This window comes from Nylanderia fulva, unplaced genomic scaffold (assembly GCF_048542155.1).
Source record: "Nylanderia fulva isolate GAGA-0341 unplaced genomic scaffold, ASM4854215v1 Scaffold4, whole genome shotgun sequence".
Taxonomy (NCBI): domain Eukaryota; kingdom Metazoa; phylum Arthropoda; class Insecta; order Hymenoptera; family Formicidae; genus Nylanderia; species Nylanderia fulva.
In genome coordinates this window covers 7,956,029-7,976,501 of record NW_028190476.1, presented here as the reverse complement: position 1 = coordinate 7,976,501, position 20,473 = coordinate 7,956,029, and the positions used below count along the sequence as shown (strand labels likewise).

The 20,473-nt window shown below is 29.9% G+C and overlaps 1 protein-coding gene across 5 annotated transcripts; it reads left to right on the top strand.

Annotated features, from left to right (window-relative positions):
* The first annotated feature begins 2,456 nt into the window (after positions 1 to 2,456).
* On the top strand, positions 2,457 to 20,073 carry LOC146721921 (aminopeptidase N-like). Of its 5 annotated transcripts, none has more exons than XM_085486028.1 (14): positions 2,457 to 2,821; positions 5,545 to 5,605; positions 5,894 to 6,346; positions 6,852 to 7,035; positions 7,619 to 7,754; positions 8,154 to 8,232; positions 9,106 to 9,446; positions 10,124 to 10,404; positions 10,662 to 10,852; positions 10,987 to 11,292; positions 11,374 to 11,440; positions 11,587 to 11,682; positions 11,829 to 12,004; positions 19,154 to 20,073. In XM_085486028.1, exons 2-13 carry the CDS (start codon positions 5,586 to 5,588, stop codon positions 11,946 to 11,948), a joined length of 2,274 nt encoding a protein of 757 aa, XP_085342154.1. In that variant the 5' UTR covers positions 2,457 to 2,821; positions 5,545 to 5,585; the 3' UTR covers positions 11,949 to 12,004; positions 19,154 to 20,073. The 5 variants fall into 5 exon arrangements, with proteins under 5 accessions (XP_085342154.1, XP_085342153.1, XP_085342151.1 ...); XM_085486027.1 differs by having other exon boundaries at positions 5,061 to 5,605; positions 9,106 to 9,236; XM_085486025.1 differs by having other exon boundaries at positions 5,061 to 5,605.
* Positions 20,074 to 20,473: the final 400 nt, after the last annotated feature.

Sequence of the window (20,473 nt, the reverse complement as noted above, 5' to 3'; positions counted from 1 at the left end):
CCCATCGAGCTTTCTGTTTTACTGCAAAAAATGATTATATTATATAATATTTATTTATAATATTATATTATTATATATAATATTGAGGAGGGAGAGGGAGAGAGAGAGAGAGAGAGAGAGAGAGAGAGAGAAAGAGAGAGAGGGATTAATTTAATCTATATATATAAGCACCGTCCGTCTGTCTGTCTGTCTGTCTGTGCCCGAACTACTTCCGCATTTGTGGACCGATTGTCTCGAAATTGGTACCAAAATGTTGCAAATTTTTCGGGGGTGGCTGCTGTGGGTTTTTTTTTTTAATTTTTTTATTTTTATTTTTTTTCTTCAGAGGAGGGTATGTTTTTGCGAAAAAATTTTTTTTTTGCAATATTTCTGAACACATGGTATCAAAATGTTGCAAAATTTTTGGAGATAGCGACGATGCGGTTTTTTTAAGTGTAACACCTCCACCCACGCATCCACCCACGCATCCACCCACACGCATGCGCATTTATGGACCAATTTTCACGAAATTAGTACCAAAATGTTGCAAATTTTTCTGAGGAAACTGGTGTTTTATTTTTTTAAGTTTACGCCTCCACCCACGCAATCATCCACGCGCGTGCGCATTGATGGACCAATATTTTTACGAAATTGGTACAAAAATGTTGCAAATTTTTTGGAGATGACGACGATGCGGTTTTTTCAAGTGTTACACCTCCACCCACGCACCCACCCACGCGCATGCGCATTTATGACCAATTTTCACGAAATTAGTACCAAAATGTTGCAAATTTTTCTGACAAAGCTGGTGTTTTATTTTTTTAAGTTTACGCCTCCACCCACGCACCCACCCACGCAATCGTATATTTATAAACCGATTTTTTTAAAATTGGTACCAAAATGTTGCAAATTTTTTGAAGATGGCGACGATGTGGTTTTTTCAATTGTTACACCTCCACCCACGCATTCATCCACGCGCGTGCGCATTTATGGACCAATATTTTTACGAAATTGGTACAAAAATGTTGCAAATTTTTTTGAGAAAGCTGCTGTGTGGTTTTTTAAAGTTTTATCCCACCCACGCATTCACCCACGCATTCACACATTTATTCACAGACTTTTTCGAAATTTGTACTCAAATTTTGTTGGGGATGGCTACTATGATTTTAACAAATTTTTATCATCCTATTCATCCACCCACGCACCCATGCACCCATGTGCATACGCATTTATTGACTTGGTCACACCAATAAGTAATTTTAAATAAATTTGTGTACATGTTTGTGATTGCAAAAATTTGCAACATTTTGGTACTAATTTCGTGAAAATTGCATACAAATTAAAGGTTTATTTACACGAATTGCACACATAATCACAAATACGTACACAAATTTTTTAAAAATTACTTCTTGGTGTGAACAAGTCAATAAATGCGTATGCAAATGGGTGCATGGGTGCGTGGGTGGATGAATAGGATGATAAAAATTTGTTAAAATCATAGTAGACATCTCCAACAAAATTTAACTACAAATTTCAAAAAAGTATGTGAATAAATGTGTGAATGCGTGGATGCATGCGTGGGTGGGATAAAACTTAAAAAAAACCACACAGCAGCTTTCTCAGAAAAATTTGCAACATTTTGGTACTAATTTCGTGAAAATTGGTCCATAAATGCGCATGCGTGTGGGTGGAGGTGTAACACTTGAAAAAACCACATCGTCGCCAAAAATTTGCAACATTTTGGTACCAATTTTTTAAAAAATCCGTTCATAAATATGCGATTGTGTGGGTGGATGCGTAGGTGAAAGCGTAAACTTAAAAAACCCCACACACATACACACAGAGAGAGAGAGAGAGAGAGAGAGAGAGAGCGTGTGTCTTAAAGAAAGAGGGAGGGAGAGAGATAAGGAGAGAGAGCATGTGTCTTAAAGAGAGAGAGAGGGAGCGCGTGTGTTTTAGAGTAAGAGAGAGAGAAAGCGTGTCTTAAAAAAAGAAAATAAAATATCTGGGAGAAAGAAATAGATAACATAGTAGTCATCCACAAAAAAATTTAAACATTTATTTTGGTATAAATTTCGTGAAAGTCGAACAACAAATGTGGAAGTAGTTCGCGGTAATACAAAAAAAGAATTAATTTTTTGTGTTAAAACGGATTTAATATAGACTATATGAGGACCGCGCAAAGCGCGGTCCGAATAGAAAGGCTGGCTTTGAGGACCGCGCGAAGCGCGGTCCGAAAAGCTAGTATATATATAATGTACACACCCTTACGTAAAGAAAACTACAAGAATATGAAAAAATTATTGGTATAACAATATATTACTAAGGATTTGTTGAGATGATTACTAAAATTATAAAATTTTAAAAATTATTAAGATAAATTTATCAAATAAGCGATGTGTATATTACGAAATATTACACCATTATTTTGTCAAAATTTTTTTTTAAATAAGTAATATAAATTTGTAAACAATGCATTTGATTAATTCATTTGATTAATTGAGCAAATTTTGAATGTGCTTAATTACGACAATTGTTACACACAAATGCCGCCAAACACACATACACACACGCACACACTTATTTATGTATATATATAACGACCTCAGAAGTTTTGTTGACCTACCACATCATATTCATCATGATGACAAGTACAGAGAATCAGTCAGTCTTTCGTGATCTTTCGAACCATATCGTGGTAGATATAATAATTCTAATAAAGTGTGTATGAATAATTATATTCTTCGACCGTACTGCTTAAACAATTTGCTGCAGTAATTAAAAAAATATATAATTTTTATCAATACAATTTTGCAATTAACATACTGTTCCGAAATATTAGGTAAGTCAAAATAAGTTAAAAATATAAAAACTTATTTCTCTACAAACACAAAAAAATTTAATTGTACAGCATAACGGAATTTTACAGAATTTTTAACATATTATTATAAATAGAATGGTCTTATTCAAAATTATCTTTAAATTTTAATCCAGAGATCATTTCAAATAATGCCGATATTATAATATTTAATGAATTGTAATGTTGAAATAATCGTGGACCCACAAAAGTTTTATAAAGAATATATTATTTCTGCAACTTAAAAATACTATAATTTATATAACAGATAATAATTTTTATAATAAACACTTTTAATTGTTTTTTCATTATTATAGATTATTATAATTTTATTTTCTCCATTTTTCGTACTTATTTTTTATAAAAAAGTATCTGTGCGCAATTTAATATTTAAAATAATTTTTATGTTGTACTGCCATTGAGTAGAATAACTTTAACAAAAAAGGATAATCAAATATTAATTTAATTGAAAATTATGTATATATATATATAACAAAAATAAAAAATAGAACAATGCTTCCAATTTTAATTCGATATATCGTTTTATAAAAGCAATGTATTATAAAAAATAAAAACAAATAAATTTTAGTAAGTGTGAAATAAAATAACAATTAAAAATAAGTAGAATTATATTACTTAAAATACTCATTTATACTTATCTCACTCATATATAATTTAAAATAAACAAAATACTAAATATTCTACATAAAATATTTTACATAAAATGTTGTATATAAAACGCTCAAAACGTACGTTAATATTCAATTAGAAATGAATAAACAATAGTTCATAGCAATATAATAAGATACTCCATAAAAGTTGAAACGTTTTTAGATATTTAAATTAAATTTAATGATTAAAATTTAATTGTTACTTTTATAATTAAAAACAATAATTTACATGTATTAATGCATATATTGATGGTGAGAATATATATATAAAAATAATATCAAATAGAAAGATTAGATAAAATAAGCATTGATAAAATTTATAGCTTTAATACTTAAACTCATTGTCAGAATTAATTAAAAATTTTAATAATTATTTATTAATTATACATTATACAGTAAATTGATAGAACATGCTAATTGACAATCGAATGAAGAAATTTATAATATTATAAATACACATCTATTTTGATGCGTATAATCTGAAATATCTAAAAATACCCCACTATATACAGAAATCCCAGAAATTGTAGTAAACCTGTTAATAGTGGATTTTTGAGATTATTTAGAGTTAATGTTCTTTCCGCGAAAATGTCGAGATAGACTAACATTATTTACATGTTCCCAAATTTTCCATCATATATCTTTGTAGGTAATCAAATCTTAAATTAAAGTTCTATTAACAAAAACTCTACTTAAAGTTAATTGATAAATGTGATTTTGTTAATATTTTATTTCCACAAGGCTTAGTTTGCGGAAAACCATTTATTTTCAATCTCTTATAACTCGACATTTATTGATACTTCAACATTTTTGCTGAGGAATGATCATCTCCAAATAATATCAGATATCTGCTTTTAACAGGTTTACTGTTAGTTCTGGAACATTATATATATAAAATTTATCATATTTATAATTTATACAATTCAAAATTGAATTTATGTTGGCTTTATTCTCGGTAAACGTTCGTTTAGAATTAATAATACACAATTTAAGAGAAGAAAGCAAACAAACCTTTATAGGAACATAATAATAAACATGTGCCCTCTTTTTCTCTCCCGCCGCTCTTCAGTCTTTCTTATCCATACTGTCTTCTTCTTATTTTGAATGTACACACGTACGTATGTATGTAGAAAGGACGGCTCTTGTGTTTAAAAGTAATTTACTTAAGACAACTAATTTTATATACTATAAATCTTTATATTGCAAATAATATTCTATAAATTTTTAATGTATATAATTTTTTGACAATGAGATCAATTATTTTAAAAAAATATAAAATATGTTAACTATAAATTTAATACTTCTATATTGCTCTCAATTAAAATATGTGTAACATTGAAATACATATATATAATTTTATTTTAGAAAATTGTGCAAATTTCAATTTGCACATTGTTTCCTTACCATATAATGTTTCACAAATTAGATTGGTTTTTTAATTAATTATTTTAATACTTTTTGTATTTATTCTTTTGTTTATATATAAAAACATTATACATTTAAAAAAGACATCTAAGCTATATTTAATTTCTTTATTTATCTTTTGTCCACAGTGTTTTACAGATCTGAAATAAATTATTTTTTTCTTCGACATGATGATATTTCTAAAACTATTATTAAGTAGCGGATTAATTTTTATTGCTGTGACGGCTTTCTTTCGTAATGAATCTTTGTGCTATCAACCATCAAATAATATAAAAACAATGCATTACGATATCAAGCTTACATCATTTATTGAAGGAAATATTTTTTATGGAGAATACAATATCAGCATAAACATTCTTGACAAAACGCAACACATATATTTACATTCAGAAAAATTATGTATTAACAATATAGTTATAATTACAAATTTTGGAAAATATGAGAAATATAAAAAATATAAAAATGATAAGGATATAATTTTAATTAGAAATTTTACAAAATATGAAAATAATATAAATACAGTTTATAAACCGACATATAATACTAAAGAAAACCCAATTGATATTTCTTTTATGAATGAGTTATCACCAGGAAGTTATATTTTAAATATAGAATATTTTGGTACTGCTGATAAAGGCTTTAGAATTTTCGACATGGAAGAAGCTGGAACTGCGTAAGTAAATAATAAATGTTTATTCAAAAGAGTACAATATGCTATTACATAAGACATTGTTATTAATATACTATATATTTATGTACCAAATGTTCCAAAAGTTATTATATTTCGCGGAATTTAAATCCAAGGGTAAATCTATACCTGTATTATTATAATAATATAAAATATATAATTAAGTCATAAAATATAATGTGTTGACGCTTGTAACATTTATACATTTTTAAATTCCCAATATTTTTATGCCTGTTAAAAAAGTTTCATTAATTTATGTTCTTTGAAATGTAGTTGGGTAGGTGCTCTGCATTTCCAGATAATAGGCAGCCGACAAGCGTTTCCATGTTGGCATTCAAATAATTTATCGTTAGACGCAACCTTTGACATTTCTTTGAGATGTCATAACTGCACGACTTTGTCACATATGCCATTGCGAAATACGGAAAGAGATAAGTACAATTTTGAATGGAAACACTACGATACCACACCTATAATGTTGACCCATCACGTAACAATGGTTGTGTCTAATCATTTATTCCCTCTTGGTATCAAAACTCAAAACATTGAAATGTGGTGCAGACTTAAATCTGGATTTTACATGGAATTTGCAAAAAATGTAACTGAAAATATCACGTTGCATTTTAAACATAATTGGAAACGGGACAAAATTTGGAACGTGAGTTATGTTGCAATTCCAAATTTCCCTGACAAAGACATAAACGTTTTCGGACTTGTTCTTTACAGGTGAGTACAAGTGCTTCAAATTACATTATAAAAACATGTATGCTTTTGGTTTCTGTAAACGTTCAAAAGTATAAAGTAAGTATAAGAAATTGCAAAAAATAACAATTTTAATGGAATTAAAATCCGTACTATTTTACAAAGTTAAAGTTTAACGTTTTAATACGTACATAAAGGATAGAGTATGTATGCTAAATCGTACCTAAAATAGATGCTAAAACTGCAATAAAGCTATAAAAGAATTAAATGACATTTTTTATTTAATTCAAACTATTGGTTTTGTCAACAATATTCACATTCATCATTAACAAAAATTTATCGTTGTTTTATATTGTAAATTATAAAATAAAAAAATATTATTTCGTACGATATATAATACTGATTTACTACATTGTACTTATGAGTTTGTAAATTGTACATTTAGCAACTAAATTAAATTATTTTAACAAAAATAAAGTAGAATTTTCTATAAAAGTTTTTAGTCTTAACATTTAAATATAACTTTCAGGGAAACAGATATCATATACGATAAAAAATTATATCCTATTGCTAACAAAATCAAAGTAGCTCAATCAATAGGACGTAAAGTGACATGGCAATGGTTTATTGACATAATAAACGAGAAGTTAGTGTCGAATTTTTGGTTTAAAAAAGGTCTTATTACATTGCTTGCAACGTATGCTGTCAATAAGGTTATTCTAAATAATTTTAATACAATCATGCTCCCAACTTCTCGCAAATAATACAATAATTAAACACTCATATTGCTAAATATTCTTAAATCAAATCTTTTTTACATAATTTACATATACGCACTCTTTGTGATTCGTCTTAAAAACATTTAGCAATATACAAAATAAACAACTGTTTTTTGAAAAATATTTTTTTTACATATTTACATACATAAAATTATTGTTTAACTTTTAAAACAATTTTTAATTTTTAACACCATTTTATTAGATATTATTAAATTTTGATAAAATCTCAAATGAAATAAAATAATCAAAAACTAGTACACATAATATTTATTTTCGAAAATTTGTTAAAAATAAGCCTACAATATAATATCATAAGACAATAATTTGAAAAATATGTAATGTTTGCTAATTATATTAATACAAAATTTCAGATTATATTCTATTTATTTTAATGTGCGCTCTGCAAAATGAGTGTTACGTTTTAAGAATTAAATAACGTTAACAATATTAATACTTGTTTTTAATTCAAGTATTTTAAGAACGGGTATATTGATATATTAATAATTTTTTTTTATAGACTTATCCTGATTATCAAATAATAAATTTATTTGTTGTTCAAAATCAACATTACTCTTTTAATTTGGATGGTTATTATATGTGGCCTTCTACTTCACAAGTTAACAGTTCATTAGAAATCCCCAATTCTATCAGAGGTATACAAAATATAATAAAATAATCCTCGTAAATTTTTAATTATAAATATTTTAAAGTATGTGTAAAATTAAAAGATAATTAATTATTTATTTGGATTTTAATTAAATATTATTTTTATAAAAGTACACACCCACACACGCATGCACAAATTGTCCGGTAATAGCCGCACATATGTAGATAGAGGGAATTAATTAAATAGTTCTACAAAGATTTGCTATAAATAAAATGATAAACGGTGCGGCAATAAAAAACATTTCACTCTTACGCGATTATTACGCTGTATACATACATATACAATATATAATTTTTCTTTAAAGAATCGTTATGTTTACAAGTAACCATTAAAATAAATATATATTTATAATATATCTAATTCATAATTTTTATGTAAATTGTAGCACCTTTTATACTACGCATGATGCAACACGTCCTCACAGATAATATATTTCAGAGAGGCATAAGGACATATATATATCAGTAAGTAATACGATAAGAGTGAGTAATACAATATAGAATATAATATAAAATAAATAAAATTGTACAACATAAATGTAATAATAATAGAAGTTTTATATAATGTCCCATTATTTTCTTTCGTTTCTTCTGACATTATTTCATAATGTTTTTTTTTAGTGTTACAATTCCGCTATTTTTCTAGATTTTCTACTAGAATATTTTTAAATTCATTAATTTTTTATGAAAACCGTTTGTGTAGAAATAAATTGTTGTTTTATTGTTAACACTATTTCATATACATATATTCGTTGGTGCTTTATTTTTGTTTCATGATTTGTTATTTTTTTTAATAATTTTGAAATTAATTTTATTCTTTTTATTATTTCTGTTATTTCCTCATATTGTTTGTAATTCCTATAATATCTATTTTTTTAATTGCACATTGTGCCACATTTGCTTTCTAATCATAGTTAACAGATTTTTATATATATAACATTTATATCTCTTTTCCATTATTTTTTTTATTTTTATTTTCTTCTTTTGTAAATCAATCTCTTTTATTATATTTTTCTTATTTTTCTTTTGTTTTTAACTTCTTATTAGTTTTTTTTTTAATCATTTTATACTGTCTGCATACTTTGCTCAAATATAATCTTTATTAATGTTAATAATGCCTAAAAAAATTAATAAAGTTGTTAAATTTTATTTAAAATTATGTTATATTCTATATTTATCAGAATATAAATATAAAATATATATAAATATATAAATAGAAGTGCAATTTTATATTTTGCTTCATATTATTTATTAAAATTTTTTAATATTAACACATTAACAGACAATTTTAACATATTTAAAATATTCTTTTATATATTTTGTTTTTTATGTATTTAGCTTATCACATAGTGACTTTATGGAAGTTATGAGACATCCAACTTTAATAACAAATGATGATATTATTTTACAACAAACAAAAATGGAAGATTGGGCTTTGGAGAAGTATTGTCCTCTCATTAAAGTAGAACGTAATTATTTTGATTCAATGAACTCAACAAATGTACGGATAAAATATGACGACATATTAAAAATTCGCTGCATTTCTGTAACTTTCACTACGCAAACATTTCCTGATTTTAACAATTTTACTCATCATATGGTATGCGCAAAAAAGCATTTAAAATTATCATTACCATTTGAAGAAAATGGTTGGATGATTTTTAATATACAACAAACTGGTAAATATTAACCAATGTACTGCTTATGACGACTTATTTCCCGTCTATATTTTGCACGCATATATTTGACATTATTTCATATTTTAATTTATTTTATTTATTGTCCTATATCAATCTGAGATATTTATTATATAACTATAACAATTTCAAAATGTTTTGTGTAATTTTCTGCATTATATACATAATATTATATTTAAGATATACATTAGCGTTTTCTAAATAATATCATTCAATATTAATGTTATATTTTTACAGGTATTTTATATATTCTAATAATAGTAAAATTATTAAAAAGATAATTATAATTGTAAAATTAATAATAATAAGTTTAGGTTATACAATTATCACAACGTTACATATTACGAAAATTATATATATTAGAGAGCATAAAATTATTATTATTTATTCACAACTTTTATCAATTTTATTTAATGATATACAACAATATCTTGCATAGTTTTACTTTTTCGATTATTTCAAATATTAGGATTACATTTTTATAATTAATTTTTATATGTATTTTTATTTTATTTACATGTATTACATTTTTGATACGTTTTAATTTATAATTTATATAAACAGAAATATGAAACCAAAATATTTGAAAATGAATACATTATAATGATAAAATTATTCAAAACAATAGAAATTGATAAAGTTCAATTACTATTCGACAGGATATTATCGCGTTAACTATGATGAACTGAATTGGCAAAGAATTTCAACTTATCTAAGATCTGATGATTACACGAAGATTCATGTTCTTAATCGTGCCCAAATTATCGATGATGCATTTAATTTAATGATAACAGGCGAACTCACAGGCATTGTATTCTGGAATGTCATAATTTATTTGCAAAAAGAAGAAGATTATATACCATGGTATCCTATGTTTAAAGCTCTGGAATATTTGTCCAGTACTTTTATAATATTGAAAGAAGAAATTGAGAATTTTACGGTAAATATTAATAAATTTCTATGAAAGTGCATTTCAGATATTTGCATATGCACTCATTTACTAGAAAATGTTTAAATAGTTAGAAAAACATATACCGCAACGTTAAAATTTTACATACTATTATACTATTATATATATGTATGTTTATTTCATAGAAAGAGAAAATTTTAAGAATCTATTGGAAAATAATGAAAAATATATTATTTTTAAATACATTTATAATATGAACGTATAAATATATAATTAACGATTTTTAGTCTGAAGTAAGACAAATATTACACGAGATACTTAAAAGAATCAAATATGAAGAAATTGATGATACAGACGAACTCAGAATATGTTTACGACAAGAAGCTGCAAGATGGGCATGTTTTTTCGGTGACATCACTTGTAAGAAAGTAGCCAATAATAAATTAACACAACATCTCCAAGATCCTGCAAAATACAAGTAAATATTGTTACATATTTTTGCCTTTCTTAATCAAATTTTTTTGTAGGTATCGTCTATAATGTTCAAATGATTTAATCATAAGATCTATATGCTTAGCTTTAATAAGAAAATATAATTTTTGTTTGTTTTAGACTTTTGCCATGGTGGAAGGAATGGACATATTGTAAAGGTTTGATGACTACGAAACGCGAGTCTACTTGGCAATCAGTGTTTGATATAGGAGTGAATAAAGCTGACACTAAATTCTTGGAATACTTGGCTTGCCCTGAAGATATTGATGTCATCATTTATTACTTAGAATATAAAGAATATCATCTTACGAGGAGAGGAGATTATCAGTTTCAATTTAACAGTTTCTTACATATTATTACGAAGCATGCAAAGAATCTAATTATACTGAAATACATATTAGATTATTTTAACGAATTAAAACCAAAGTAATGAGACATATTTTTATAAATATTGTGTACAAAAGTTTAATATGTGTGTTATATATACAATTGCTTTTTTGTTTTTAGAAATGTTAGTACAACTGCAGCATTAATTACTATTATTAACAACGTATATTCTGTAAATCAAACTGAGGTAAAAATTTTACGTATTTATATATGTATACAAAATGTGATGATAATAATGCAATATTTATAATTATTATTTAATGTTTAAAATAATTTTGATAATGTAACATCAACGTTATTTATTTATGATGTTAAAAAACTAATACATTATAGGAAATAAACAAATACGTTCAAAAGGTAAAGGCCGAAGCAGATTTATTTGATAAAATAAAAAACACAAAACATTTTAACAGTTCTCACATAGAAAAGGTAAATAAATATTATTGTGGAAAACGAATGTAAGAGAAATATAGTTCTGTCTTATTAATTTATGAATATTAATTTTATATTTGTTTTGTTTATTACATAAAAAGGATATTAATTTCATTTTGCAAATTTTTGTTTATATATATTAGATTTACATAGAGCGGATTTCTGACAAAATTGAAAGCCATATATCAATTCGCAACCGTCAAATCGAAAGACTGAGAAAGAATTTTGATAACTTTTTCTTCTGGTGGAAAAATTTTAATTAAAAAGATTGCAGCTTTGCATGGGCGGTTATACTACATATAAATAATTTTTTTATATTGTATGTACTATTTATTTTACTGTTTTAATTATTAATTATTTAGATGTATTACTATTCGATGCCCCTGTAATTACAAATTTTTATGACTGCATGCATCAAGTTTTTCATTTTTTTGCAAACTTGCTTAATGTATTGTATTTGAACTATATATTATTCACAAAAAAGTACCCATATAATATTACTATAAATTTTATTGTTAGACATAAAATAAAACTATAAATGTATAAATTTTAATTATATATATATATATATATATATATATATGTGTGTGTGTGTGTGTGTTTGTTAAATAATAAATAAACTATTTTTATTTTGAATTACATATATTGACTTATTTTTAATATTTTTACGTGAATTAATTTAAATATATGTTTGCGCACACAACGACACGCACAAAACCCACGCGCTCGCACGCGCGCGCGCACACGCACACACACACATACACACATGTATTATATAGTATATATATAATGTGTGTGTGTATGTATATATATATCCTTACGAAAAAGATCTATAAGAATATGAAATAATTACTGTTATAACAATAATATATTATAAAAAAAGTATTTTATTATATCAGTAATTTTATTGTATTTTTGTAGTTCTTTTTTGTACGGGTATATAATATAATGAGTTATTATTTAAAAATATTACAAAAATTTACAGCCAACATATATTATTTATACGCATTATTAAATTTGTTATTATCCAATAAATATATATATATATATAAATTATGTTTGTATAACTATAAAAATGAGTACTATTGTATTAACGTTATATGTAAAGTAATTATAATTATATATATTGTATATATGTTCAATATTTAAATATTCTTTATATTTATAATATGTTATTATATAAAATCTGTGATTCATTAGCGTTTTTTACAATAACTCATCAGTTTGCAATAAATCACATAACACAATGTCTCTCTTCTCTCTCTCTCTTTCTCTCTTTCTCTCTCTCTCTCTCTCTCTCTCTCTCTCTCTCTCTCTCTCTCTCTCTCTCTCTCTCTCTATCTATCTATCTATCTATCTATCTATCTATCTATCTATCTCTCTCTCTCTCGTGTAACATTTTAATTTCAATAAAGTTATTTAAATAAAATATTAATCTTTATATTAATATTTATAAAACTATATAACATAACTATAAAATTGTGCAATATAATTCGGCGCTTATATTATTAATATTTTTAAGTAACATAAAAAAATTGTAAAATCTATCAATTGAAATTTTAACTTAATTATATTTAATTTATTTTAACAATTACATTTAAAAGAGATGTAAGCATAGGTAGAAGATAAGAAGTTTTAAAAAATCTTTTATCATCAAATTGATATTTTCTATAAGTTTACGTCTAATAAATTAAAAATCTCTTATTATTTCATTTGTCTCTCTAATATTTATCGTTTCTTATTAGTTTTTAATGATAAATGTCAAATCTGTTTTAGCAAAATAAAATTTGTACAACAGTGTTGAAACACGAACATAAAATTCAAAAAAAGATAGAAATCCGTTATACTGAAATCGGAAAATAATTAATATAGCTTACAAATTAGGCTATAAAAAGGGAGCTAGTATACGTAATACATGCACATTAATCTAAATTATATATACATATGTATATATATATATGTTCAATTCAATTCAATTCAATACTTTATTTGCCCCCTCAGGGATTGAAGGCGCTTTTGAGGAGCGTACCCAAACCTTACAAATTTCTTACAATCTTAACTTATAGACTACTCTTACATTCTACTCTTACATCTATCTTACAATTATCTTATCTCTAACTTAATCTACCTATTTACTAATTAAGAGAGAGAAAGAGCTGTCCCTAACCTATTCCTCGCTTCGCCTCGGCTTCCAGTTCCCCATACATTCCCCAACACCTCATTCATACTTTCACACATTCTCCTCATACCTCCTTCCTCCTCTTCCCCTTCCACCCTCCCCTCCATCCTCTTTTTCTCTAATTCCCTCATCCACCCTTCTCCCTCTCCTCCTTCTTGCAGTATTTCCCTCATTTTTTCCCACCAGTTTCCCTTATTCCCCTCTCCCCCACATTCTCCTATTACATGTTCCCAAGTTTCATCTTCCATCCCACATAGTCTGCATCTTCTTTTCCCCTCCTCTTCCCAGTATCTCGCCCCCCTCATTTCATTGTTCATTCTATACCTCACTATCCTTCTCCATCTGCTTTCCCCCCATCCCTTTCTCAAGTATTCCGGTAAACCCTCCTCCTTCCATTCTCCATACCATCTATTGTATCTCGACTCTCTTATCTTCTCCCATCTTTCCTCCTTTTGCCTTTCTCTGTCCTTCTGCTCCCATCCCTCATATACTTCCTCCCCCCTTTCTCTTTTTTCCTCCATCTCCCTCTCTTCTATCCCCCTTCCTTCAAAAAATTTTGCCCTCTCTTCCTCCCACACCGTTTTCTCCTTTCCTTCCTTTACCCTCTCCTTCATCTCCTCATAGCATTTCCTCGCTAAACTTCCTCCCATTCCCTCCTCTAATTTTCTCTCATACCCTATCGCTCTTCTTCCTGCTCTTATCCTGAATTTATCCTTTCCTATCTCTTCTCTTACCATATACCCCGGCGTACACCAATCTACTCCTAACGTCCACCTAATCCATCTTTCCTGCATTGCCTCTACTTCTCTCCTCTCCTTCCACCCCCATATTTCCGCCCCATACTCCATCACCGTTCCCACCAACCTTTCCATTAACCATACTCTTTTCATCCAGTCTCCTGCAAATCTTCTCTTTCCCATACCCCATACTTGTCTCATCACCGCTCCTGCTTTCCTCACTCTGTCCCTCACCTGCGCCTCCTGTCCTCCATTCCTTTGTAACTTATATCCTAGATACTTGAACTCTTTCACTTCCTCTAATTTTTTCCCTTTCCATCTCCACTCCGTTTTCCTCATTCTTCCTCCCCCCTTTCTAAACCTCATTATTTTTGTCTTATCCACATTTACCTCTAGCCTTTTTTTATCCATGTAATTTTCCATTTTCCCCAACATATGTATCATCCCCTCCTCCTCCTCCGCCAACAACACCATGTCATCCGCATATGCCAAGCAGTGCACTTTTTCCCCTCCCAACTTTACTCCTCCTCAGCCTCCTTTTTTCAGCACTTCCTCTATATCCGCTATCAACAAATTGAACAAGTGTGGGCTCATTGGACAACCTTGCCTCACACCCCTTGCCGTCCAGAAGTTTTCTCCTTCCTCCTTCCCCGCTCTTACTTTACTCCTCGTTTCCTTGTATACCTCTTCTATCCTACTACTTAACCCTTCTCTTACCCCCCTCTTCCTCATCGCTTCCATTAACACCTCCCTATCCACTGAGTCAAACGCCGCCTTCAGATCTATGAAGGCCGCTACTACCTTACCTCCCTTCTTCTTCACTTTTTTATTGATCAGGTAGTTTAGCACATATTTACTGTCAATCACCCCCATTCCCTTCCTAAAGCCTGTTTGACTCTCCGGCAACATATTCCCCCTCTCTATTTCCTCCTTTAACCTTTCTGTTAGAATCCCCACATACACCTTATATAACGTTGGCATCAAAGTCACCCCTCTGTAGTTTTCCACCCTATTCCCCGTTCCCTTTTTTAACAGTGGTACTATTATCCCCTCTTTCCACCTCTCCGGCCATCCTTCCCCTCTCCAGACTCTGTTGCACATTTCCCATACCCACTCTTCTACCCTCTCTCCTCCATATTTCCATACCTCACTCGGTATCCCATCCTCCCCCGCTGCTTTTCCTTTCTTCAATTTTCCCAATATCCTCTTTACTTCTCCCCTGCTTATCTCCTGCTCCTCATCCCTCTCCCTTTTCTCTTTTCCTCCTCTTACAACTTTAACCTCTACCCCTCCCAATAAGTCCATGAAATATTCCTTCCACTCCTCCGCTTTTATCTCCTCGTTCACTCCTTCTCTCTTCTTCCTTTCCCTGTTTATAATTTTCCATACCTCTCCTTCCGTTCTTGCCTCTATCGCTTCCTTGTACCATCTTATCCTCTCCTCCTCCCTTTTTCCTTTACACATTAGCTTATATTCTGCCCTTTCTTTTCTGTATCCTTCTCCTCCTCCTCCTTTCTTCCTCCATTCCCTTAGCTTTCTCCTCACTTCTTTCCTCTTCTCCTCACATTCCTCATCCCACCACCCTTTCTTTTTTCCTTTTCCACTCTCTTTTTCTCCTTCTCTCAATTCCTCTTCTATCCTTCCTATTTTTTCCTCTAGCTCCTCTTCTATTCCCTCTTTCCACCCCTCTCCCCATTCTATTTCCTCTCTTATTCTTTCTCCTCCCCTCTTCGTCCATCTCCCCTTTTTTCTTATTCCTTTTCCTTCCTTCCTTTTCCCCTTTTCAGCACCTCCTCTTCTTTCTAACGTTACAATCAAAGGGTGATGGTCCGACTCTATGTTATCTCCCACCTCCATTCTCTTTATCTTTTCCTTTACTCTATCCTCTCCCACCACATAGTCTATCACCGATTCCCCTCTTCCTCCTGTATATGTGTACTCCCCCTCCCTATCCCCTCTAATCCCTCCGTTAAAAATTCCCCATCCCACTTCTTCTAGCTCTTTTATCAACTTCCTCCCATCCTCATTTACCTTCTTGTCCTTCGATCTTCTTTCCTCTTCCTCCTCTCCTCCTATCACTCCCCCCCTTCTACCTGTCCTTGCGTTGAAATCTCCTCCTAAAATCGTCCATTTGTCTTCTTCTTTCTTTTCCATCCATTCCTTCATTTCCTCCATTTTCCTTTCCATGTCCCCGTTAATGTATATACCTATTACCCTCCACTTCTCTTTTCCTACCTCTAAATCCGCCATCATTATTCCCTCCGCCTTTTCTCCCATTCCTGATACTTTTATCCTTCCCCTCTCCTCCTTTACCCCCATGATCATTCCCCCCATCGGTCTTCCTTTCTTCTTTCTCTTCTTTGCTGCTTGCTTCTCCCATCTATATCCTTTCGGTAACCTCTTTTTAATCGCCTCCCACCCCTTTTCCTCTATCCATGTTTCCATCATCACCACTACCTCCCAATCCTCTATTTCCTTCCAGAATTTTTCTTCCTTGTTTTTCAACCCTGCCACATTCCAAAAACCTATCTTCCATTCCTCTCTTACTTCTCCTTTTTCCTTTCTCTCTTGCTCCTTTCTTCTTTCTATCTCCGTCTCCCTTTCTCCCTCCTCCTTTCTCTTCTTACTACTCTTCTTCTCTTCTCCTTTCCTTCCTTCTTCTCTTCTCCCCTCTTCTATCCCTTTTTTCCTCCATTCTTGTCTTCATGCCCCCCTCTTCCACCTCCATTTTCTCCATTCCTTCTCTAATTTCTCCTTTCCAGTTCTTGAGCACTCTTTCTTCCTCTTCCCATTTCCACCAAACATCATTGATTTTTATCCTACCGTAGCTTGTCCACACCTTGTTCCCTTTCCTCTTTTCTTCCTCCGCAATTTCCATTATTCTCCATTTCATCTTTCTTTCCTCCCATGTTAGGTCGTCCTCTATCCTCACCCTCTTTCCTCTTAACAGACTCTTTTTTCCATTACCTGTCTCTTTTGTTCTCTGCTGCCTAGTCTTACAACCACCATTTCTCCTTCCTTTCCCTCCTTTCCTTTCAACCTTCTTATCCATTCTATTTCCGTTTCCGCTCCTATTTCTTTCATTATTTTCTCCACTCTTTCTTTTATATCTTCCTTCCCTTCTTCTATTCTTTTTATCACGATGTTATTCCTTCTTTCTTCTCTCTCTTTCCACTCTAACTTCTTTCCTATGTCTCTCATTTTCCCCATTATTGACTCACCTAACCCCTTATTCCCTCCTTCTCCCCCCTCTCTTTCTCTTTCTTCCTTTTTACTTCTCTTCTCTATTCTTGCCTCCAACTCTATCACCCTTTCCTCCAGTCTTTCTATCTTTTTTCCCATTTCTTTTCTTTCTTCTCTCCATTCCCCCTCCTTTTTCCATATTTCAATCTTCAATTTTCTTATTTCCTCACCCAACTTCTCTGTAATCTTCTTTCCTATCTCCTCCATCATCCTCTTTAACTCCTCTTTTTCTATCCCCCCTACTTCTCTGTTCAGCCTTTCTGTTTTTTTGCTCCTTCTCCGNTTTCTTTCCTCTTCATCCTTATCCTCCTCTCCCCCTTCTTCCCTTTTCCTTTTCAAGAAATCATCTATACATCCCATACTGCTCCTCCTCTCTTTCGCTAACTCATCTACTCTTCTCGGTCTCCCTGCCTTCTTCTTTACTTCCTCCTCATCTCCCCACGTTCCCTTTTCCACAACCATCCTATCTCTAGTAGTCTCTATCCTCCTATCTCTACTATTCTCTTCACTAACATTCTTTTCCTCCTTATTCATTTTTCTCTTATCGCTTTCTTTCTTTGATTCACTTACTCTATGTTCTAATTCGCTCCAACTCGCTAGTGAATTCCCTATTGAATTCCCTATCTTTCTATCTGCACCTGCTCTCTACTAGGTGTAGTCTCTACTAGGTCTAGGTCTCTTTCTTCCACGTGTCTACGTGTCCACGTGTCTCCCCTTTTCCTGCTTTCTATTTTCTAACTCCTTACAATCCTTATAATATCATATCCTTTCAATCTATCCTCCTCTTTTTCCTACGCCCTCTCACCTCCTATCTCCTATTCTCCTCACCCCTTTTCTCACTCTTTCCTCACAAATACCTGCCACGCTTTCACACACCTGTCACTCACACTCTCACCGGAACCGGAAGCCTATATATATATATATATATATATATGTATGTATGTTAATAATGCGTAATATATAGTATGATATTTATAAATATTAGATGTATTATAATTTTTTAATATTTTTAATTTATTTTTAATATTTTTATCAATTATATATAATAATTGGCTGATATATATATATATATATATATATATATATATATATTAATATTTAAATTATATTGCGCATGTGCGGACGTGCGTGCGTCACTTTTGCGAGAAAACTTCGTTCTCTCGGCAACAATGTTACATTGGATGTAATGCCGGATGTGCCGCATGGATTTTTAAATTTAATTAATGTAAAGCTTTTTTTTGTTTCGCTTTATTTAAATGAATTAAAACAGTACATTTACATTATATTATTTTGTTTTTGTTATTTTTAGGTTTCGAAAAAAGCGAGAGAAGGCATGAAACTTGGTGCTACAAGAATAAAAGAATTGTCAAGGCTATAATTGTGTAATATGAGATGCTAAAGTAAAAATATGTATTAGAATAACATTAAAATATGTATTAGTATAACATTGAAAAAAGATGGAGTGATATTTTGGTTAACACTACGGTTCAATCTACAACAATTTTTATATGCCGTTGAATTGTTGTTTAGTTCGACTAGCTCTTGTTTAGACGGACAATTTGAGCAGATATGTGGAACTCTCATGAGTTCTCCCTTATCACCTATTTTGGCGGATCTTGTCATGGATGACTTAGAAACACACTGTCGCGCTTTGTTGCAATTTGATATCTCAATTTACTGTAGATACGTCGATGATATTTTTACTATTATTCCGCGGACTGAGGTTGGCACTATATAATAATACGTTAAGTTTTTTGGATCCGATCTCTTCGAGGAGGTATTTAAACTAAAAAAAAAAAAAAAAAAAATTATTCGAACCATCCGTACAATTATAAATTCAACGTGATTAACAATTTGGTTGATCACGCGAATTTTATTGTCTGATGAACGTTTTCATGCCAATAACATAGCTATTGTTAAAAATATTTTATGGAATAATTGTTTTTTGTCTGATATGAATGACTATCACGTCCAAAAAAGATGGTACTTTTTGACTAAACGTGAAAACGAGATAAATAATGTGGATGCCAATGCGAGAGAATTCGATGTTTCTAATTGTATATTATTACCGTACATGAAAAATTTAAGTGAGAATATCAGCAGAACTTTGAAGAAGAGAGGCATAAAAGTAATTTACACAATACCAAAAAGACTTGACAAACTAATTAAATGTGGCATAGATAAAATTGATACGATTAACATGAGTGAAGTAGTTAATTTAATTTATTAAATTATTATTAAAATAATATAAATAGAATTCTTAAGATAATTATTGCGATAGTTATAACAATAATAAAATAAAGAAAATTATTAAGACAAAAATATCGAAAGCGATGAGTACATTACGAGATATTACACTATATTATTTGTGAAAATTTTTCCCCCGTGAATTGTGAAGTAAAATATAATATATACCTACATACAATATTGTGTATATATATATATATATATATATATATATATAACGATTTCAGGAATTTTGTTGATCTACCACATCATATTTATCATGATGACATGTACAGAGAATCAGTCAGTCTTTCGTGGTCTTTCGAGCCATATCGTAGTAGATATAACAACTCAAATAATGTGCGTGTGAATAATTATATTCTTCGACCATTGCATACTGCTA